This window comes from Gavia stellata, chromosome 6 (assembly GCF_030936135.1).
Source record: "Gavia stellata isolate bGavSte3 chromosome 6, bGavSte3.hap2, whole genome shotgun sequence".
NCBI classification, from domain to species: Eukaryota; Metazoa; Chordata; class Aves; order Gaviiformes; family Gaviidae; genus Gavia; species Gavia stellata.
The window spans coordinates 27243710-27264853 of NC_082599.1; the positions used below are offsets into that span (position 1 = coordinate 27243710).

Sequence of the window (21144 nt, forward strand, 5' to 3'; positions counted from 1 at the left end):
GCCCCTTAAATGCAGCACTATTTCCAAAAAATACATTGGTATTCTACAGTAGAAAAGAATGTATATAAACAACACTAGCTAGAATACTACAGGACACTTTATTTGCCAGTTTGCAATTAACATGTTATACAGTATTTCTAGAAAAGTTTTTCAAAAATTGTAGATACAATTTCAGTATCTAGGAAACTTCATTTTTTGAACGTTAAACTTAGCAAAGTAATAGCTTCAACTATTAGAAACTATTTGGTGAGCCAAAGCTAAGTCTTCGACATAAAAAACCTTAATATGACAGCACCTCCAACAGGTGCATCATAATATACTTTAATATAAAATTCAAAATATCTGACCTCATATTTCAGACATCATGCAGTGTAGATTTAGGGATCATCACAGAATGAAAAGTAAACATACTAATGGTAAAAGTTCTAGTGATTCAATGGAATCATTACATTTTAGATACTTTAAATATAAAGAAAACATTTGTACTGTGTCCATATTGGTTGATCCCAATGATCCAAGGCATTTGCTTAAAAGAGTAGATGTGCAAGCATGATTTGTCACTTTAAAAAAAAAAAAAAAAATCCAGTTTTAAGTAACTTCTCCCCAAAACACAGTTTAAGCTAAACACGTACACTATCAGAACTATAAAAAAAAATAATTTTGGGGGGTACCACTATTACATTTGTTAGCTTCAGGCCAGCCTTTTAAAAATCCACAGATAAAACCAATTTAGGAAGATCCAAGTATTCTTCGTGCTTTTGCAACCTAGAAATTACTATATGCCTGAAACTGGAGCTCTAATTTAGAGCATGGCCCAGAATGAAAAGCAGAATTAAAGAGAAAGCCTTGTAATTCTGCAATTACTTCATATCTGAACAAGCGTTGTTTTCTGTATTTTTAAATCAATTCTAGAAACTATTCTCCCCTAAAAAAGCAACCTATTATGCTAGCAGTTTCTACATATTTACAAATAATCCCCCCAAAACAGGGGATGATGGCATAAATTCTGATACATTAAGAAAACGATATATAACACTGCATTAATAGTTAATGCAATTTACAACAATTTCACTGTGTTTTATCGACAGAATATGCCACTTTAGATCAATGTCTTCATTAATTAAGCCTGCTTTATAGTTGAAATTACACAATTTAAACCAAAGGTAACATGCATCACCTCAGTTTAATAATCCAGTATATTACAAAAAAAACAAACAATGCAAAGAGCATCATGTAGCATAATAGCTTTGTCTGGCTTCCTCTGGAGAGTGTTCTCAGTCTGCCCATAGTTGCACCTAGAAGTCCACCCGCAGAGTCAAAATCATTATCCTACATTTAAAAACAAACAAACAAACAAAACAACAAAAAAGATGTTACTCTGAGGAAAAAAGATTATCCCTAAAGCTTGCTAAGTGTAGTTTTTCCTGTGTTTTCAAATTTTCCAAAACTAAAATTACTTCAGAGGCAGTTTCTGAAAATTAACCAGGAAAAACTTTCACCCATTTATCCAGATGGATGCAAGCAAAAAAGGCATTTCTGACTTCCTTATTTTTTGCTTCCCTCTTCTATTCTTAAATACATTTAAATGTAGAACTGTCTTTTTAATAATACTATACATTTGCTAATTGAAAACAAATAGTCATAACCAAAGTATAAAAACCTTGGTTGTGCCTTGGAAGTAATGCATTTGCACATCTGTCTTTTTGAACAGAAATATTGCTGCTAATTAGTCACATTTTACAGTCAGCAATAAGCTGTCAACATTTTAATAGAAATGTTCATACTGAAAGAAGGAATGCTTTACATTACTAACTTACTAATCCTGCCCCATATTTAAAGAAAGTTAGTGACTAAACACTTACCATTTCTGATAACATTTTATTTTGGTTTTTAACTTCTGTTCCAATTTCAATGGAAAGCTATTAAAAAAACCAAAAAATATTAAATATAAGTAATCAGTTATACGTAGATTAGATATCCAGTCTAAAATACGTGACATGACTAGCATTTCCCTGGGTAAAATGTGAAAACAGTACCTGGTATTTTGAAAAAACGAAGTAACATGCACAGTATTCTGTCAATAACCTTTAGGAAAGTAAATATTTATCATTTGACTAGATTAGTCTAGAGAGTCACAGAAAGTACTCAATGCTCCTCCTCCCCTCTTCTCCTTCAACAGAGAATTCCTTATTGGAATTATTGCATGGACTTTCAAAAATTCAAGATCTAGTCAAGTCTACAAAGCAATTATCCATTTCCTGGAACAACTGTTAAAGCTACTGGCACACAGCACAGACGACCATGAGCCCTCTTTTTGACTCAGTGTTGCTGGAGTTGACACCTGCAACCTGCTAGCGCATCTCTTTTGACAAGTTGTTTCTATACTATAAATGGGAATTTCTTTTGTGAACTTGTCTATTCCTTCTCTGCTTTGTGTCATTAAACAGCAAGGGTGCAGCAGGGCAAGGAGGCAAGTTGAGTATGCAAGTGAGAGTCAGTCCAGAGATAGTAACCAGGGTCAGCAACAGCCTGGTGATCACCCAGCGCATCCACAGCTATGAGACTTTCAAGGTCAAGCCAGAAAGTCAAGTCTGCAGGTTAGGGTTGGAATCAGGGAGGTAAGAGACCAGGCACAGACAGAGCAGCAACACAGAATCACTAAGGTGGGAAAAGACCTGTAAGATCATCAAGTCCAACCATCAACTAATACCACCATGCCCATTAAACCATGTCCCACAATGCCTCGTCCACACATTCCTTGAACACCTCCAGGGATGGTGACTCCACCACTTCCCTGGGCAGCTTATTCCAGTGTCTCACCACTCTCTCAGTAAAGATGTTTTTCCTAATATCCAGCCTAAAACTCCCCTGGCACAACTTGAGGCCATTTCCTCTTGTCCTGTCACTCATCACTTGGGAGAAGAGGCCAACACCCACCTCTCTGCAACCTCCTTTCAGGTAATTGTAGAGAGCGATGAGGTCTCCCCTCAGCCTCCTCTTCTCCAGACTGAACAACCCCAGTTCCCTCAGCCGCTCCTCATAAGACTTGTGCTCCAGACCCCTCACCAGCTTCGTCACCCTTCTCTGGACACGCTCCAGCACCTCGATGTCCTTCTTGTAGTGAGGGGCCCAAAACTGAACACAGGATTTGAGGTGCGGCCTTACCAGAGCCGAGTACAGGGGCACGATCACCTCCCTACTCCTGCTGGCCACACCATTTCTGATACAGGCCAGGATGCCGTTGGCCTTCTTGGCCACCTGGGCACACTGCTGGCTCATATTCAGCCGGCTGTCAATCAACACCCCAGGTCCTTTTCTGTGGGGCAGCTTTCCAGCCACTCTTCCCCAAGCCTGTAGCGTTGCATGGGGTTGTTGTGACCAAAGTGCAGGAGCCGGCACTTGGCCTTGTTGAACCTCATACAATTGGCCTCGGCCCATGGATCCAGCCTGTCCAGATCCCTCTGCAGAGCCTTCCGACCCTCAAGCAGATCAACACTCCCACCCAACTGCAATGTAGCAAAGGCAGGGGCCAGCCAGGAGAATCTCGGCTTAAAAGCAGCTCCCAAGTGAAATAGGGGAGAACTCCCAATGAGGCTTCTTAGCAGCTCTTCCTCCATAATAGCTCTTAGCAGCACACTGGCCTTGAACAACCAGCCTAACTCCTAGACAGGAGGGAAATGTGCTCCAGGCCCCGATGCTTTGGATTAGCCAAAAACCATATATTTTTTGTGACACAACCTACATCGCATTATTTCTTACTGCTGCATTTCACCACAATCTATCATCAAGTCAAGAGTGAAACATGAGGCTTCTAGGAAGATTATGTGAAGATTATTCCATACTCCAAGATCATTACATTGCACTAAAAGATGCAACTGCAGAAAGAGCACACATGCTACTCCACAGGGCACTACCAACCACACTGTAGACATACCCTGGGACGCTGATTTGACATACAACATACCAGAGAAGGAGACAAGAAATGGAATTCTGTAACAAAGGTCAAAGCTTTTCTTTTTACCTCCTTAACTTTTTGTAAATTATTTAGGTGGATAATTTCTTAACTTAAACCTAAGGTTTTATTTTCTATTTGAGACTAAACAAATTACTTTTAAGCAACAGGGTATTATTAGCAATAGGAATTTGAATGAGTTTAGGCCTAGGAATTCATTGGCTTGTACTACATACATAGAAACAGCACCTATTGCTAAGAATGTATTTTAAAAAAATCTTAAGTTGTTAAGAAGAAAAACCCCCCACAATTTTAATTACAGAGCTGTCTTTCAGTTAGACTTGCTTGAAAGAAGTCCTCAATCTCTGGAAGGAATCAGAATCATTAAAACAACAAATTTCTCTGTCAGAGTATATTAGCATGCTATTTCTAACAGCTGTTTTTACATTACAGATTTATCAGCGGATACAGCAGAAGCTGATGAGCCACAATGATAACACCAAAAACAAGTAGTCCATTTTCTTAAATGAACCTGAGCCAGTTTACTGACCTAAACTCAAATTTTCTAGTTTCTGCAGGGACAGTAAGTCATTCTATAGGACAGTAAGCTGTAAATACCACCACTGCTGTCCTCAAGATTAGCAAAAAAGGACACCTCTAGCTAAAAATCTAAAGGAAGAATCAGTTATACAAATAAATGATTGTGCATTTTGGTTGGCAATAATTCTTTCTTGTATTAAATTCATGTTTTAAACTAAGTCTATTGCTTCACTGGTCCATATAATTTAATTCAATAAAAGTGATGATACCACTAGAATTAAATACTTACTGATTTAATGGCACTGACTTTTGTACGTAGACTTTCTGTTAACCTTTCATTTTCTTCTTCATAAACACTGTATCCACTATTGGTATAGCCATAGTTACCAGCAGGTGCTCCATCGCCTATAAACACAAGAGTCAGTAGTTAGACAGAAAATACCACTGGAGCAAGTGCTCTTCACATGTGGAAAAGCACTCTTTTCATCTAAAAATACATTTCTTTCATGTCACCCTTGGCAATCAGGAAGAGGTGCCGCATCTTTCTAAGACAGATACTCAACCTTTTTCAAATGTGTAAGTTATCTTTCAAGATGCAAATCAAAGATGGAAAACTGAGGAATGGTTGTAGTTTAATACTACAAAATTTTTCCCCACATAGTGTTTTCAGATTACTTCTATAGAAATCAACCTAGGCATTACATGGAGATGTGAAGGGAGCATTGAGGCCACTACACAGAGCACTAAGCCTAACTCAGAATAGGAAAGTTGAGATCATTTTCTTACAAAGACAAATACCATGTGACCCGCATTTAAAGGATAGAGCTTACTCCGATTCTTACATGTACTTCTCTACAAACAAGACCTCAGATGAGAAACCAGGCCTCTGAGCAGAACACTGCCATTTCTGTCACCGTTCTGCAGTCCTATTCCCACTCCTGCCTTTGCTTTTTGGGTGATAGAGCTTCAGGACTGTTATCCAGACAACAGACTCAGCAAAGTAAGCAGAGCAGAAGGGAATGAAAGCTCCTCAGCTCCACACATGCCCTTCCTCCAGCCTCTAATAAAGATCTCCTACGGGCAACAGCTGGACAGCAGCATGGGCACAGGAGAGTTAAAGCCGTGTCCTGTCTAGACACATCAGTCTTAGGCCTCAAATCAAAGATTTGAAACCAAAGAAGAGAGACCAAGACTGAGAAAGGCAAACAGAAAGGAACTATTATAAAGCTTTATCATAAATATCCTACTAGATTAATTCAAATAGCAATCCAGCTATAACATTAATCAATATTTATATGGCTAGTCAGAATGCCACACTAAAATTGTCTGAATGCCTTTGGTTGATTCCTCTTCAATGCAATTTAAAGATTTTTGTGTTTGGGTGCCTTTTTTCTTTTTGAGGAAAAAGCGAGAGAAGAGAGACACCAACCACATTCACAGATAAAGCTCCGTCTCAAACAGTTCCACTGTGTGCTTGGCATACATAATATTAAGATTTTAAAAGAGAGAATTATAATGCTACTTTCATAATAGGTATAATTTTATATTATTAACCCACAAAGCTGTTCTTTAAGTGTAAGTAATGACAAATTTTTAGTTTGTACTTGCAAACTGTTTTAATGTTATTCTATAAATTAAGCTAACGACAAATTCTCAACAAGACTGGGTAAAATGTACGTTTCCATTTCATCACAGTGAGAGTCAAGAAGTTCCCCCTCTCCCCAATCAAAAGTACCAAGTATAGAAAGATGACTAAAATGACATCATTTAGAGAGTCAGCATTGTTCCCTTTGTCTTGTTTTACAAATGCATCTAAGTACAAGTACGCTTCCTACCAAGTGACGCACAATTTTGAATATGTTTATAAGTTAATATACCATATAGCTTCAGGCCAAAGTACCATAACTATGATTATTACATAGACTGTGTCATAACAGACGTGAACATCTGTCCCAAAGCTTTTAAACAGGCACAGCCACTTCTATATATGTAATAGAAAGCCCTATGTAGAAGCCTGGCTACTACTGCTTACAGAAAGGATAGAAACGTCAGCATGGCAGTTCTATGGGCTGTCTTGCAACACTGTTCATGGACAGGACATGTAAGATGGACATGACCATAACATAACGGCAGGTTAAAAAAGAGGTACCAGGTAGCTGGTGCCCACAGCAGAAGTACTGGTGCCCAGCTTCTATTTCCAGCCTACTAAATAAAAAGGAATTCTAGACTGACAGTTGAAAAGTCAAGGGAAAACGGCAAATTCTACTGCAGCTGGTAACAGTCATAATAGACATTTAAGTCTTCTGCTTGACCTTCCAGCAGATTTTTTCAGTAGTTTCAGGATGTTCCTTAAGGCATTGTTTGTCAGAGACATGCTAAAAGAAGGCATGCTCTTTCCCCTGCGCTCCTTCCATAAACATCCATCACTTCACTGTTTCAGAAGCAGCATACTGAGCTGGACAGCCTTCAGCCTAACCCCTCTCAGTTCATACCCAAAAGCAAGCTGTTAGTCTGACAAAGAAAAGGATTGAAGACCTAAGCATTATCAAGTGCCCACCTTTTTATGATAAACATCCCATCACCTCTCTTGATCTAGTAAGAAGCGTATCCAAGACTTGTGTCGTGTAACAGTTATTTTCACAAGATAAAACAAATCGGAAGTGTAGAAATAAATCTAGGGTGGTGTTACAAACACACCCGGTTTAGCCATATGGCATTTAGCAGCCCCTAAATATTCACTTACTAGAAAGAAGTACCAGAACTCAGTCACAAACTTCTGAGGCATAAACATTACCTAAGCTTTACAGTGAGGTCACAGCACCTACGTGGTTCTAGAACATGACATGGGAGTTCAAAGTTTCTTTACAGCCATCAACGTGGCTGCTAGGGCCTAAGCTTCTCAAAACACTCAGCAGGAATTCTGCAGAGATTTCTGCCTTGGCATCAGATTGTATTTGTAATGAATTGACAACAGTTGGGGTTTTTTTTCTCCAAACATAGCAAGAAAATATATGTAAGTGCTAAAATTAAAAAACAAGTGAGAATTTGGAAAGCACTTGACTGAAGAGTGACAAATTTGGCCATCCATGGAAACATGGCTCAAACTAGCACTGCGTTAGAACCATTCATGAACACAAATACAAATCCCAGTCCTTCTCCATCAGTCCAGCTGAGCTAAAAAGAGAAGAGAGACGGAAGCACGCGTAACGGCTCTTTCCCACCCGAAGCTCCCGAGCTCTGCTGCAAGCCTACACCCATCGGCACAGCCCCTCTCACGCAGAGACAACCCCCCCCCGCGAAGCCTCTACCCGGGGCCGGGTCGGGCCGGGTCGGGTCGGGTCAGGCCCTGCCCTGCCGGCTCCTGCAGCGGCTCCCACAGACCCGGACACAGCGCGGCCCACACAAGAGCACGGGCTGCCGCGGCCCGCCCGGCCGATCTTTTCACCCCCTCTCCATTTAACCCTCCAGCACCAGCCGCGGGTGCGCCAGGCAGCCGCTGCCCACGGCCGCTGCCCCGCCAGGCCGGGCGGGTGTCGCGGTGCGGCCCGGCCCGCAGGAGGGCTGCAGGCCCCGCGCCGAGGACCGCCGCGCTTACCCAGCCCCGCGCGCCTCATCGCGGTGCCCGGAGCTGCCGAGGGAGGAGGAGGATGGGAGCGGCTCCCGCGCCCACAGCGCCTGAGGGAAACGGGGCTCGGCGGGGCGGCGGCGGCCCAGCTCCGGCTCGGCCGCCCGGCTCATTCACCCGGCGAGCGCCACGACAGCGCTCCGCACCGCGCCGCGCGGCCCGCTGGGTACAGCGGGCCTTGGGCAGGGCAGGGCCGGGCCGGGCCGGGCTGCGGGGGCTGATGGGTGCTGTAGTTCCGCGCCAACAGCGGGGCGGCGGCAGCGCTGCCGCTGCGGAGACGGGGCCCGGCCCGGCCCCGGCCCGGCGCCTCTGTGCGGCGGGCGGGCTGGGGACGGGTCCCTGACAGAGGCGTTTCCGTCCAGAGGCGGTCCCGCCCAGAGCCTCCGCTCTCCTCCAGCCCGGGGGGCACGGTGCCCCGCGGCCGGAGCACGGTGCCTGCAGGGCTCCGCTGCAGCACCCCAGGGCATTGAGCCAGCGTGGCCTTTCTCAGGGGACAGTGTGGCAGACCGCTCGGCCCACGCACTGTCCGTGTGCCCAACAGGCCCCGAAAATGGCGTGATTTACTGAAGTGTACATTTCAGGGGGCTGAGAGTGAGGCAGTGGTTTCAGGGGGCAGAAGAAGGTGGCAGGGTAGCATCGCTGCGGAGCCCGGCCACCAGCTGGAGCGGACGCTGGCGGAGCAGAGCCTCCGTGTGCGGCCACCTCTCCGCAGCATCAGGAGAAGAGCAAATTCTATTAGATACAACCAGACATTAATTTACTGAATACATTACCTATTTCAGCTTGCATTATACTTTTAAGAATTGATCCTGAAAGGAAAAATAAATCTCGACCTTCGTTTCAGGAGGCCATCAGTACATTATCATCTTATTGTTTGGAAAGGGAGGGTTCTCAGTGGTTGTCCTGCAACAGAGAGTGAAAACATTAAAATGCAGTGCTGAGTAGAGCTTTACCATCTTCCCCCCCACAGTTTATTTGGAAGCAACAGACGCTACTGCAGCATACAGTGACTCGAACTGGAAACCTGCACATTTCATTATTACTGAAGCTTAAGCTCTGCTCTTTCATTTGCAAGGGTAATTTCTCCTTCATTCTTTAACTCCTTGCAATGATTTATCAGAAATGGGTTTTACCTGCTTTTATTAAAGATGTGACTCACTCTGTATAGCAGTGGATTGAATTTATTTCCCAGGATGATACCAGAATGATTTATCAGTACTCCAGCGTAAAGCAAACAACATCATGGAGCCCATTCAGAGTTCGCTATTTCAGGTGTGGTATCCACTGGACTAAAGAAGCTGCATTGGCTTTTCCAATTACAACATGCTGCCATATCATTAATTGCTTTGGTATTTGTGTTCTGGTAGCAACTAAGACACACAGTATTGGACCAAGACCTACTTGTATCGTACAAGCTGTATAAATGCAGACCAAAGCTCCTGCTTCAATGAGCTTGCTGTATAACAGGAGTCTTCATCTAGGCAGGTAAAGTTGTAGAAGGAAGAATAAAATAACTCTTGTCAGTAAGAAGGCCTGTGTTCTCCTGCTGACATCCTGTGTAATTGCTGTAAGACACCCCATGTATCTTTTTGCAGTGCATAAAAACACAAATTGCAGCATTTCTTTTCTCTCCACTTGTTAAAGTTCAATTGAGACATTAGTCTTGTATCAGCCCAACTTCAGAACAGACATTGAGAAGCTTCTGTTCATTTATTTACTTCTCAGTCACATCTGGGTGCCCACATCTCAAACAGCATTATAAAGAGTAAAATGAGTATATGTAGAAACTGGCCCTTTAGGTTTTTTGGTATTTGATAATTTAAGCAATTTATCCAAAATTTCAACTAAGGCGTTTGTTGCACATACAAAACAGAAGGCCAAGGAGAAAAAATGAACTGCAGAACTGTCATCCATACTGTACACCGTAAAGCTAATCTCCATGGGATTTTGTCTGGAACTCAGCAGTTCTTACAGGAGTTTGCAAGCTGCCATCACTGATGACTTGAGACTTGATTTCACAGAATCACTACGGTTACATCAGTTCAGGGAAATACATCAGTTGTTTCAAAGAAGGGAAAAGTACTATCATGAAATTAAAGATGCTGTTCATGCTAAAACCATCTGAAGTTCACAGCTGGGCCCATTTCTTACCTTGCCAGGACAAAGGATTACACACTTAAATTGGCAAAATTTAGGTGTTGTAAAATTTACAGAAAATGAAGAGATTCCGAAAAACCTACTTCATGAGTGCTTTGGATTTGAATTAGGGCTCTGTTAGGAGTAATGTCGTCATCAAACACCATTTTTGAAGAAGGGTTAGGGTGACAGTCTATGCAGTAGCTAAATACCCAGAGAGTAAAACTGAGGCTCCAGGAGGCAGTAGGAAAATGTCTTTTAATAACAGCTGGGACGAGTCTCTCATTGTTATGTATAATTTTATTTACATTTTTTTCTTCATACGCCGTCCAAGAAAATGATTACATTTGGTGGCATTGCTATATGAAAAGATTTTTCTTTACAGTATTTGCATATTCTATGTCACCTTTCTTTTTTCCTCACCATGACTCTTCTTCCATTTTTCAATAAATATTGATTTATACATAACTAGTTAAAAAAAATTACATCTCCCCACTAGGATTGTAGTTATAAATCATTGTTAAGGGGCTCATTTTTCATTTTTACTTAAATTTTCTGTAAAATAAAATCCCAATTAGCCACATGTAAGGCGTTCACAACTCATAGTGTTTATATCTGTAATCTGCTTATGATGTTTTGAAATAACATATTGAGTCCATATGCAATTTATAAACAGCGCATTTAATTCTTCACCGCTCCTTACAGCAAAGCATGGAAATGATACTGACATGATTAATGTTTCAAATCCATTTTTATCATATTGAATTTATGTTTTTTTCATACACGGGAAGTGCCTCGTTGAAAAGATAATTTTATAGTTCTCCTGACATTACAATAATGAAATCACTTTTCCATCTCACAACAGAGGCTGGACATAGAGGTCAACTGGGTATCATTAATATTCACTATGTTTATCTTCTTTTTCCATTGATTGTTTTTATTCATATTAATCATTTCACAGAATGAATCTGTGAAACAAATATAATTTTTCTGTTGACATGATTAGTTGTAGACCTGTTGGCTTTCTGGCCCGTTCCCTAGCAGCTCTCCCACACAGAGGCCATGCCCTTATAGACTCCCGGGCTTTGTGAACCAGCTGTGCGTGGTTAGCAGGTGTGGCTGCAGCTGTTCCTTAGCATCGGCAGTTCTTCCTGCCAGGAAGCCTAAATGAGTGAGTAGTCAGCAAGTGGTTTTAAGTGACTGACTCATCAATGTTTTATTTATCAGTGACAACATATAGGAAGAAAAAGCACTTAAAAAACCTATGTATGCAGTCTGCATGCTTATCTATCTTCACTGTATTTTTATAATCTTTTAATAGTAGCCTACACAGGTGTGTCATTGTCAGACACCTTTCTTAGGCAATAAGTACGTCAGTCTCCTTTTCCCAAAATATTAATGAACAATTACTCCTTCTTTAAAAAAAAAAAAAAAGAGATCTTTTATAAAAGGGGTGTTCCACATGTCCTACCAACTGTCCTACCACTGCTACCATTTTTTGGTTCTTTTTACTGTCTCCAATTAAACTACATGAATACATTTACATAGCAAACAGCCTGTATATTTTATTAGTAGATTTCTCCATGACTCCATCACAAAAGCCATAAAAAGAAACAAATAGAACAAGGAAGCTGTCTGAAAAGATCCCGTATAATCAAACTTCCAATACACAACTGAAATCCCAGGAATCTTATGATAATGACACGATTATCATTGAATTATTCAATAAGTAACCAGCATGTCAGTGTTCTTACATGTTTGATAAACAGGTTTTCACAATTGTCATGATTAACTTGCTACTTTCAGCAATTATAGTCTGTGAAAACAACCTAACAAGTCACAGGCATCATTAGAGTTGAAAAGCTGATATTGCATGATACTATGTTAGTATCAAATATTTCAATCACTGTTTTGTTAAGCAGTAAGCTTCAATTACTAAAACAAAATGTTTGCTAGTTACAGCTTGATCCATTGTGCAATTAAGTAACAGCTGACAAGACATTTCTAAATAAAACTAATACATTAACCACATAGAAGCAGAGCCAGATCACAGAATATTTCTAATTAGGATTCGCTATCTTCAAAAAGGAGTACTGTCAGCATCTTTCATCGGTATACTTAATATCCTGGTTTGTTCTAATGCTCTTTAGCAAATGAGAGCCCTCAAAATGCTTCTATTAAAACAAACTCAGGCAGATCACTCAGGTGTTTCCTCCCATATTCTGAAAGCTGACAAAACTGACACTGGACTTAGGATATCATCCGCCTTGTTCTTCCTGGTTGTATTCTCCATATGGTGCCATCATGAAAAACAGAAGATGCCACGTAAAACCACACCTTCCATAAGACTTTAAATGGCTGAAAGGGGCTGATCACAGCTGCTGCTCGTTGCCACCTAGATTGTCAACCAAAGAATTAATCATGCAAGTCACAAGTAGAATAGTATGTGCAGTCGTTATTCAAGTTCTTTAATGATGTGAATATATGTAAATCACTGCAAGTACTGGCAAACCTACCCGTTTCACTCATCGCAATGATTCAAAACTTTATTAAATACTGTCAAAGAGAACCATGGCTGTTTCTGGTCTTAATGCACTTCCATCATAGATGGCAACTTCTTTCTGGGATAAGGTTTGGAGTCACCTCATCTCATTACGTTTTCAAACTATGTAATTTTTTTACGGTGTTCTTTTTATAAAACCCTTACCAAGTATGTGCCAAAATAGCTTTTTATTGGTTTTAGAAGATAACCAAGAAGATACTTGGACAAGATTCTGGGAACTCCTGTTATGTTTGATCAAACCATGTTGCTGGAAACCAGGGGAGCTTCCTTGGACATACGGAATTGTACTCATGCATGCCTAGTCGTCCTAGGCCTTCCCATACACAGGTTCAAAGGATCATTAACACTTTGTACCTATGAAGACTTCCTATCTGATAGCTTTGCATATGTATATGATTACATGTTGAAAAACCATCTAAACTCAGAATAAGATTTTACAACTCAGTAACTATGCTTAAAACAAAATCTACAGTGTGTATTTATGTAAAGTTGTGGCTGTAATGCATTCTGTGTTATTTTCTTGTTCCTGATTTCAGTATCATCTCAGTTTTTCCAGTCATAGTGAATGTTATCCTGAGGGAGGCCTCAGGAAGCTTGGTTGGTCAGACGCACGTCAGCAGCGAAGGACCAGCTGAGGGAAGGAGAAGCAATAAGTATGGCTGCAACAGCAGAAAGTATCTAGTAAGAAAGTACAGTTTTTTTCAACTTTACAACACTTTTTTAAATTTATTAACAGTGAAGGCATCGTTCTCTTCACTTTGATATAAGCTATGTTTCGGAAGTATTGAGCTTTATATTAGCTCATGGATAATATACTTTAAATATAATAATTATTTACTTAATTGTTTTTGCTAAATACTGTGGTTCTGCTTATTCTTTCCTTTAGTTACTTTTTAGCAGCATAAGCTGCTCCATCTCTTGTTTGATTCTGCAGGGAACACACCCAGAAATCTCTGCTGTATTTTTATAGATTTCTTGTCAGTGCTGTTAAATTACATCAAAATAGAGAAGGAAGGCTATGGACAAACTGCTGGTCTCCCTCCTAAATTTCATTACGTAGGGCTAGAATAAAAATTTACTGAAGTCATGGAGAATTTTTGTATTGACTTTGGATCAGGCTATAAATTTTTATTAAAAAACCAGCTCTGGTGATTCTTTGTCTTCCAAGTAGTGTATGCTGTGTAATCTATGAATAATTCCAGTCATGATTTCTTTCTCTAATATTAAGGTACCATTTCTGATGTCAGCTTTGACTGGGTAATAATATCAGCTGAATGAGTGATAAGAATTCAGAGCTATTGCAGCAGCCTGAGCATTAATAACTGTAATGTCTAAAGAGGAGGACTAATACATTTAAAATAAAAAGTGGAAGTCAAAGTAATTTTTCATTTTAGTAAAACGAATGTGTGGGATGAATGGAGCATACAGTTCCAATGCTTCATAAGATGCAATTAAACAGTAATTTGATGATTTACGTTCTGTTTATTTTGACCTTTCAGACATGTGGGAAAGGCTTGCACCAGCCAAAATAGAGAGTTCAAGAAAAACAGAAACTTTAAGCACAATGAATTTCAGTGAGGAGAGAGCTATTTTGCAGACCTGTATCTAGGCAGAGCGTTTTCCTACAGCGCATTTCTCAAGACAAATGGGACAGACATCATCCTTGTTTCCTTGTCTAGCAAGGCAAAACTGAGAATGTCAATCAAGATTCCTGGATGCTGGAGCTAGCTTCATGCTAGCTTTGTGCTTGGCCACTGCAAAGTTACTTTAAAAAACCCCAAAACCATCATGTGCTTCTTTAATTCTCTTTAGTTTTCTCATAGGTCAACAAATCATGCACAAAACAATTTGTTTGATGACTAATTAGAGAAGCTAATGCCTGAACACAAATCTGCAAAAGCTCTTGCAGCAGCGGGGCTAATTACCTGTACTGGCACATGGTGCTAATGGGATGACATGGCTTCCTGTACTGTGGCGGCTCACTCAGAATTTACTTGTCTGTTTCTATATAGCACTACATTATGCCACAAGAATATATATTTAATTTCTGTATTCTTATTATTTGCCAGATGCAGTGTAGCAACTGGGAAGAAAGTGTAACATTGTTCTCCAAAAAGATGCATCAATGCACTTTTGAGAAAAAGCTCTTATAACTTACTGAAAATCTGAGCAGCTTATATAGCCTTTAATGAAGTCAGTAACAAAATTTCATCAATTTTTATGGCATGGGATCAAAGACTGAAGTAATTGTAGTGTGGAAACGATCATTAATTATAGTGCAGAAAGGATCATTATATTTCAGAATTGAAAGTTGTAGGTTCTTTTCATGGTTTTTTGTAAACGTAGATAAAGCTAACTTACGTTTATGTTCTATGGTATACCATGAAGAAAGATTTCATCTCCTACAGCCCATTCACCAACAGAAGTAATCTTCACTTGAAAATAACACGAAAAGTCATTGTCACGTGTATGGTCAAAAAGGACATGATATATCAGTTAGAATTAAATGACAGTCTACACATTTATGTCACCACATGCAAACACCTACTATGTGGATACAAGCCATACTAGTAAACCCATAATTGGACAGTAACTGTCCCTTTAGAGATCGTGTTAGGCAAAAGGTCCAGAGAACTGCCTACACGATAAAAAAGGTTTCTACCCCATTTAGCCCCAGTTCAAGTCCACCAAACCTGCATCCTGTTGTGGATGCCTTGAGGTCCACCAGCCTGTGTCCAGTGGCGGGTTGCTCCTTCGTTCAAGGTCTACCAGCTAGTGCTTTGTTGTGGTTTGGATCCTGGCTTACAGTTCAAAGTCTGCCAGACTGCTCTTCTGTCTGTTATCTGTAAGTGCTGGCCTTGGCCCCCACTGTTTGACTTGTGACAAATTAAGCAGCTACCTTACCCAACACATTTGCCTTCCCTTTTATGCTTTGCTAAGGAGGCCTTATTCAGCTTATCCATCTAGAAAACACCATTTTATGTCCCTGCTGCTCAGATGACCACCATCTCCTTGAATAATTGCTATCTTTAGTTCTACATAGCCGAGTAGAGATGGGTTGGTATTTTTGAATCCTTTTACCCAGGAAATCCAATTATTCAACTGAATCCTCTTATCCAAATCTCTTTTCTGAGATCCTGAATGAGGGGAAAGGGTCAGGTTGATGGTTTCTAGAGAGTAACTTTCCCCAGAAGGGTTTGGGAAGGATGGAAAGGACACTATACACAAGCAAACTACTCAGAGTGGTGCTCCTGTGTTGAATCCATATGCTACATGATCATTCTAATTAATTACACTTCAGTTGGAAACTCAAAATACAAATGTTAGTTTACTACAGCAATGCTGAGTGTCCCTATACCCCACTGACGTAAAATAAAATGTAGACAGCATACCTGAATTTCATATTCATGAATCTTCATTTATAAAGATATTTTTTCTTTAAATGAGATTATTAGGATAACCTCATTTATTAAAAATAAAAACTGTTATTCAATAAGACTGTCTTTTAAATGTGTGTTCCATATATATTTAAAGGCTACGCTTTAGTAATTGCTAAATGAAGTATTCTCCTAGTGCCCCACTCAGCATCCCTATTTCCTGATGAGATACATGGTCATGGATCTGGTTTCAAGAGTTCCTCGAATGGCTTTCTGCTGAACAGTGTAGACCAACAGTAGAGTCAGCGATATAAACTTTAGACCGCATTCCTCCTTCATGGATCAGCATTGACCGCAGTAAAGATAGGGATGATTCTGGCCACATGATTCTGTTTTAGGAAATGCAGTTTTCTGTATTTGGACAAATCATGGCAACTACAATGTGACTGACTGCGTATTGCTTTGGGCTTTTTCTAGATATTCTAGTTCTTAAGAAAATAATAATAGAAAAAAGTCTGGAAAGGAGAGCAAAACCAGATAGCAACCAAGGTAGGTCTCAGGCACCTGACTCTGGTGCCTGGCATTTGCTTGGCACATGCAGATCAGCTCGTCCTGTGCCAAAGCTCAGACTGGAGAGGCCCTGGAGCCACTGCTGGAGTGCAGTTGATCTGATGTAGGTCTAAAGTATCCAGCATGTGCCGTGTGTGTGCAAGTTCAACATGCTTGTGTACATGACACTGGATCTACCACTCTTGGATCTGACTCATGATCTTTATGAATCACAGGAAACATAAAAGATCCTGGGCCAAGTCCCAGGGAAAAATCTTGGTGACCTGCCAGGAGAGCAGGTCTAGCTCTAATTCTAGGTTTGTGCCTCCTAACATGGTGGCACATGAGAGGTGAGATTCAGTGTAGGCTCACACACTGCTGCCTGAAGAAAGCGCAGTGTTTCCCCATATCTCCTGCAGCACACAGTATAGGTGCTGGCTCGGAAAGTGTGGCTAGAAAGTGATACACAGGATGGAGAGTGAGGTTAATTGGATTCTAAACTTGCAAAATAAATTCTGAGATGGACCAAATCTTTAACATCTCTGTTCCTCTGTTTCGTTGTCACTAAAACGTTAATTTCTTGCCAAGGATGCTAACAAGCTTATTTAATAATTTTTACTAATATCCTCTAACGCCTTGAAATGTGGCTTAGGAAAGAAAAGTATTATTTAAAGTCAATGGAAGAAGAATGTCCACTATTTGCATTACAGCAGAATCAAATGACCCAATCCATCATGTAGATTATATAGGAAGACACATGTCAATTATATAGGAACAAGTGGTGTTGCCCAGGGGTCAGTACTGGGTCCAGTCCAGTTCAATCAATGACCTGGATGAAGGGATGGAGTGTGCCCTCAGCAGGTTTGCAGATGACACAAAACTGGGAGGAGTGGCTGACACACCGGAAGGCTGCGCTGCCATTCAGCGTGACCTGGACAGGCTGGAGAGTTGGGCAGAGAGGAACTTTATGAAATTCAACAATGGCAAGTGCAGGGTACTGCACCTGGGGTGGAATAACCTCATGCATCAGTACAGGTTAGGGGCTGACCTGCTGGAGGGCAGCTCTGTGGAAAGGGACCTGGGAGTCCTGGTGGACAACAGGATGACCATGAGCCAGCAATGTGCCCTTGGGGCCAAGAAGGCCAATGGCATCCTGGGGTCCATCAAGAAGAGTGTGGCTAGCAGGTCGAGGGAGGTTATCTCCCCCTCTACTCTGCCCTGGTGAGGCCGCATCTGGAGTAGTGTGTCCGGTTCTAGGCTTCCCGGTTCAAGAAGGACAGGGAGCTGCTGGAGAGGGTACAGCCAAGGGCTACAAAGATGATTAGGGGACTGGAAAATCTTTCTTATGAGGAAAGGCTGAGGAACTTGGGTCTTTTTAGTCTGGAGAAGAGCAGACTGAGGGGGGATCTTATCAATGCTTACAAATACTTAAGGGGTGGGTGCCAGGAGAATGGGGCCAGTCTTTTCTCAGTGGTGGCCAGTGACAGGACGAGAGGTAACGGGCACAAACTTGGTCATAGGAAGTTCCATCTAAACATGAGGAGGAACTTCTTTCCTTTGAGGGTGGCAGAGCACTGGAACAGGCTGCCCAGAGAGGTTGTGGAGTCTCCTTCTCTGGAGATATTCAAAACTCGCCTGGACGCATTCCTGTGCAACCTGCTCTGGGTGAACCTGCTCTGGCGAGGGGGGTTGGACTAGATGATCTCCAGAAGTCCCTTCCAACCCTTATCATTCTGTGGTTCTGTGATTCTGTGAAGACATGATTACTCCCTCAGAGTCAGTGGGAGAGGGATGATAATTTTTTGCATTACAATAGAATGAGATGATACGGTCCATCTTGTAAGTTATGTACAAAGGCACGACACCTCTCCCAGATACCTTAAAACACTTATGACTCTTGTAGTATCTATTACGTTATTGAGAGTGTTACATTTTCTGTCACATTTTAGTGATGAAAAAGCCATTTGAAGGAAAAATAAATAGGAGCACAAACTTAATAACAATATGTTAATATAATACATAAAATATATTAACATATTTAATCTTTTAGAATAAAGTGGAAAACCTTTTTGTTAGAAATAATGTACATTTTGGTAAAGGAAGCTATATTTTTTGATGGTGCCGCACTGGATTTTCCAGTTTTCTGAAAAAAATACAGAATGTGCAGACAAGTTTGCAAAATCATGTTCACTCATATCACCAAACAGCTATATATAAAGAGCTTTCATGTGAGGCTGTTCAAGGTCATGATTTATTATGGACTAAATACAAGCTCTGTGTGTACACTTACACTGCTGGTAATGAGAATCTATTCTAGGAATCACATATTTATGGAGCAAAAGTCCATTTTAAGAATTACCAAGAAATACTCGATACCTATCACCCTTTAACAGATTCGTAATAAGAATTTTTTAAAATTCCGACAAAGACAGTTTGGATTAAAAATAGGCAGATGTGCTGTATTGTATCCTACCAATCGATTTCATCAAAGTGTTCTCCTGACCTTGCCGGCGTCTCCCAAACACAGAGGTTGTCAGAAAGGGGAAATTCTTCTCTCCCCGACAGCCCGGAGTGTCTGGGCTTTCAGCGGGGAATGAAGCAGCCGGTGACATTCAGAAGGATCCCTGCACCCCGAAATGGCAGCTGGTGGGGGGGTTTCTACGGGTGGAGGGCTGAGGGCAGAGGAGCGGCACGTCTCGCCGCTGCCTCAGGCGGACCTTCTCCCGCACCAGCCTGGGCCGCTCCCGCCCGCCGCTCCTCGGGTGCCCCGCGCAAAGCGCCGGGCCCGGCACCTGCGCGCCCACTGCCCCCTGTTGGCCAGATCAGCGGGCAGCCGTGGTGCTGGTGCCCGGAGAAACCAGGAGCGGGGAGGGAAGGAAGGGGCAAGGAAGGACCTGGAGAGCTGCCCGGCGTGTGGTCAGCTCCGAGCTTTACCGTGAGCGATGAAGGTAATGAAGCCTTTCTCCTCTGTTTTTCCTCTGTTGCCTAAAAAGCTTAAGAACTTGCATAACAGCTTTCCCTCCACCGGCGTGTTATTAGGGGTTTTTTTTACTAGTCAGGTATTTTCAGGGCACTTTTGGGAATTTAACATCTTTAAGGCCATAACCCCTCTCAAATTCAATAGCCAGTGCTTGTGTTCAAATGGATTCAGGGGACGGAAGGCAGTCTGACTGGGAGGCAGATGCCCTCCCAATAGCTGGGCAAGACTCCTCTGCTGGGGAAGTGAGGGGAAAAAAGGGAGAGAGACCTGCTTAGGCTGGAAGAAAATATGTGAGGACGCAGAAATTACTTAAAGCCTCGTGTATGGTCAGTACAGTCACAAAAGCAGGGAGGTTATGCCGTGTAGGAGGTGTCCTAAGGGAGCTGAGATATTCAACCGTCCCTACCTGGCAGCGTTCTCAGAAGACATCGAATCCTTGCTGGACACTCACATGTGGCATAAGGGATGTGAATATCATAGGCACCTGAAAATGAGAATATGATCCTTTGTGGTTCACTTTTGCCACCTATTAGCTAAGAGGTTAATTAGATGAGTTGTTACAGCTTAATTGAACTGTATTGTGTAAAACTGGTTTTCAGGAATATCCCATGTGAACTTTGATAGCAATAAATTCTAGTGAAGATTTAAAAAATAGTCCAACTGGTCATCTTCAATCTTTTAAGAGCTTATTTTTCCTAAAACCCTGGAGAATATAAACTTAAAGTCAAATAAAATTGTTTACATATACTGTGAATCATCAGCGAAACAATTGAAACTCTTACTCGGAGACCATAACACACTGACGTTTAAGATTTTATTTCATGGAATACTAATGAGGATTTTAAATAACATTTAAGAAGATAATATGAAAAGATTTTTTTCTTTCCAGGGCTGAATTATTAGTAGGTTTGTACTGAGTTGCAGGATATCATTGTTATTTTTACATCAGTAATGCCTTTCTAACCTCAATTAGCAGGAGACCAGAAGCCATGCTATGAGTCTTTCACTGAAATGCAGTTGTCAGCTATGTAAATGAGTCCTGAATGTGTCCTGAAAATGCAAATGGTTTATGTAAATTAACCTGAACCACAGTGTGCAAGATGAGAAGTGTAAGAAATGATGGAATTCACTCAGTGGTGTTGGGAAGCATCATTGGACTCCACCAGAACGGAAAAGCATCACTTGGAGAATCAGCTGAGTTCCACCAGAGAGGGGGAAGGACAGCTAGCTAACGTTTTCAGAAGTGCTAGGGTAGGTGGAAGGCATCTCTCCCGCTGACCCCTTTCCAGTGTAAAAGTATTTTTTCATTCTTAGAGTGTATCCTGTCATGTAAAAAGAAGCATAATTTTAAACACACGCTGACCACCTGGAAAAACCCTACTACAAACGGAAATAGATTTAAAATTAAGAGATTAATGTTTC

At 41.3% G+C, this 21144-nt stretch overlaps 1 protein-coding gene across 1 annotated transcript; it reads right to left on the reverse strand.

The window, feature by feature from the left end:
- Positions 1-85: 85 nt before the first annotated feature.
- BET1 (Bet1 golgi vesicular membrane trafficking protein) lies at positions 86-8149 on the reverse strand. The gene is made up of 4 exons (XM_059818946.1): positions 8088-8149; positions 4782-4897; positions 1863-1919; positions 86-1329 (listed from the first exon to the last, which is right to left on the reverse strand). The coding sequence occupies exons 1-4, from the start codon at positions 8104-8106 to the stop codon at positions 1174-1176; spliced, it is 348 nt and encodes a 115-aa protein (XP_059674929.1). The 5' UTR covers positions 8107-8149; the 3' UTR covers positions 86-1173.
- Positions 8150-21144: the final 12995 nt, after the last annotated feature.

What these genes read in the sequence shown, in the direction of transcription:
- BET1 (XM_059818946.1), bottom strand. An exon ending in AAGTCAGTGCCATTAAATCA is followed by an intron (nt 1,920 to 4,781) that starts GTAAGTATTTAA and finishes TTTTTTTAATAG; the next exon opens with CTTTCCATTGAAATTGGAAC. An exon ending in ATAAAATGTTATCAGAAATG is followed by an intron (nt 1,330 to 1,862) that starts GTAAGTGTTTAG and finishes TTTTAAATGTAG; the next exon opens with GATAATGATTTTGACTCTGC.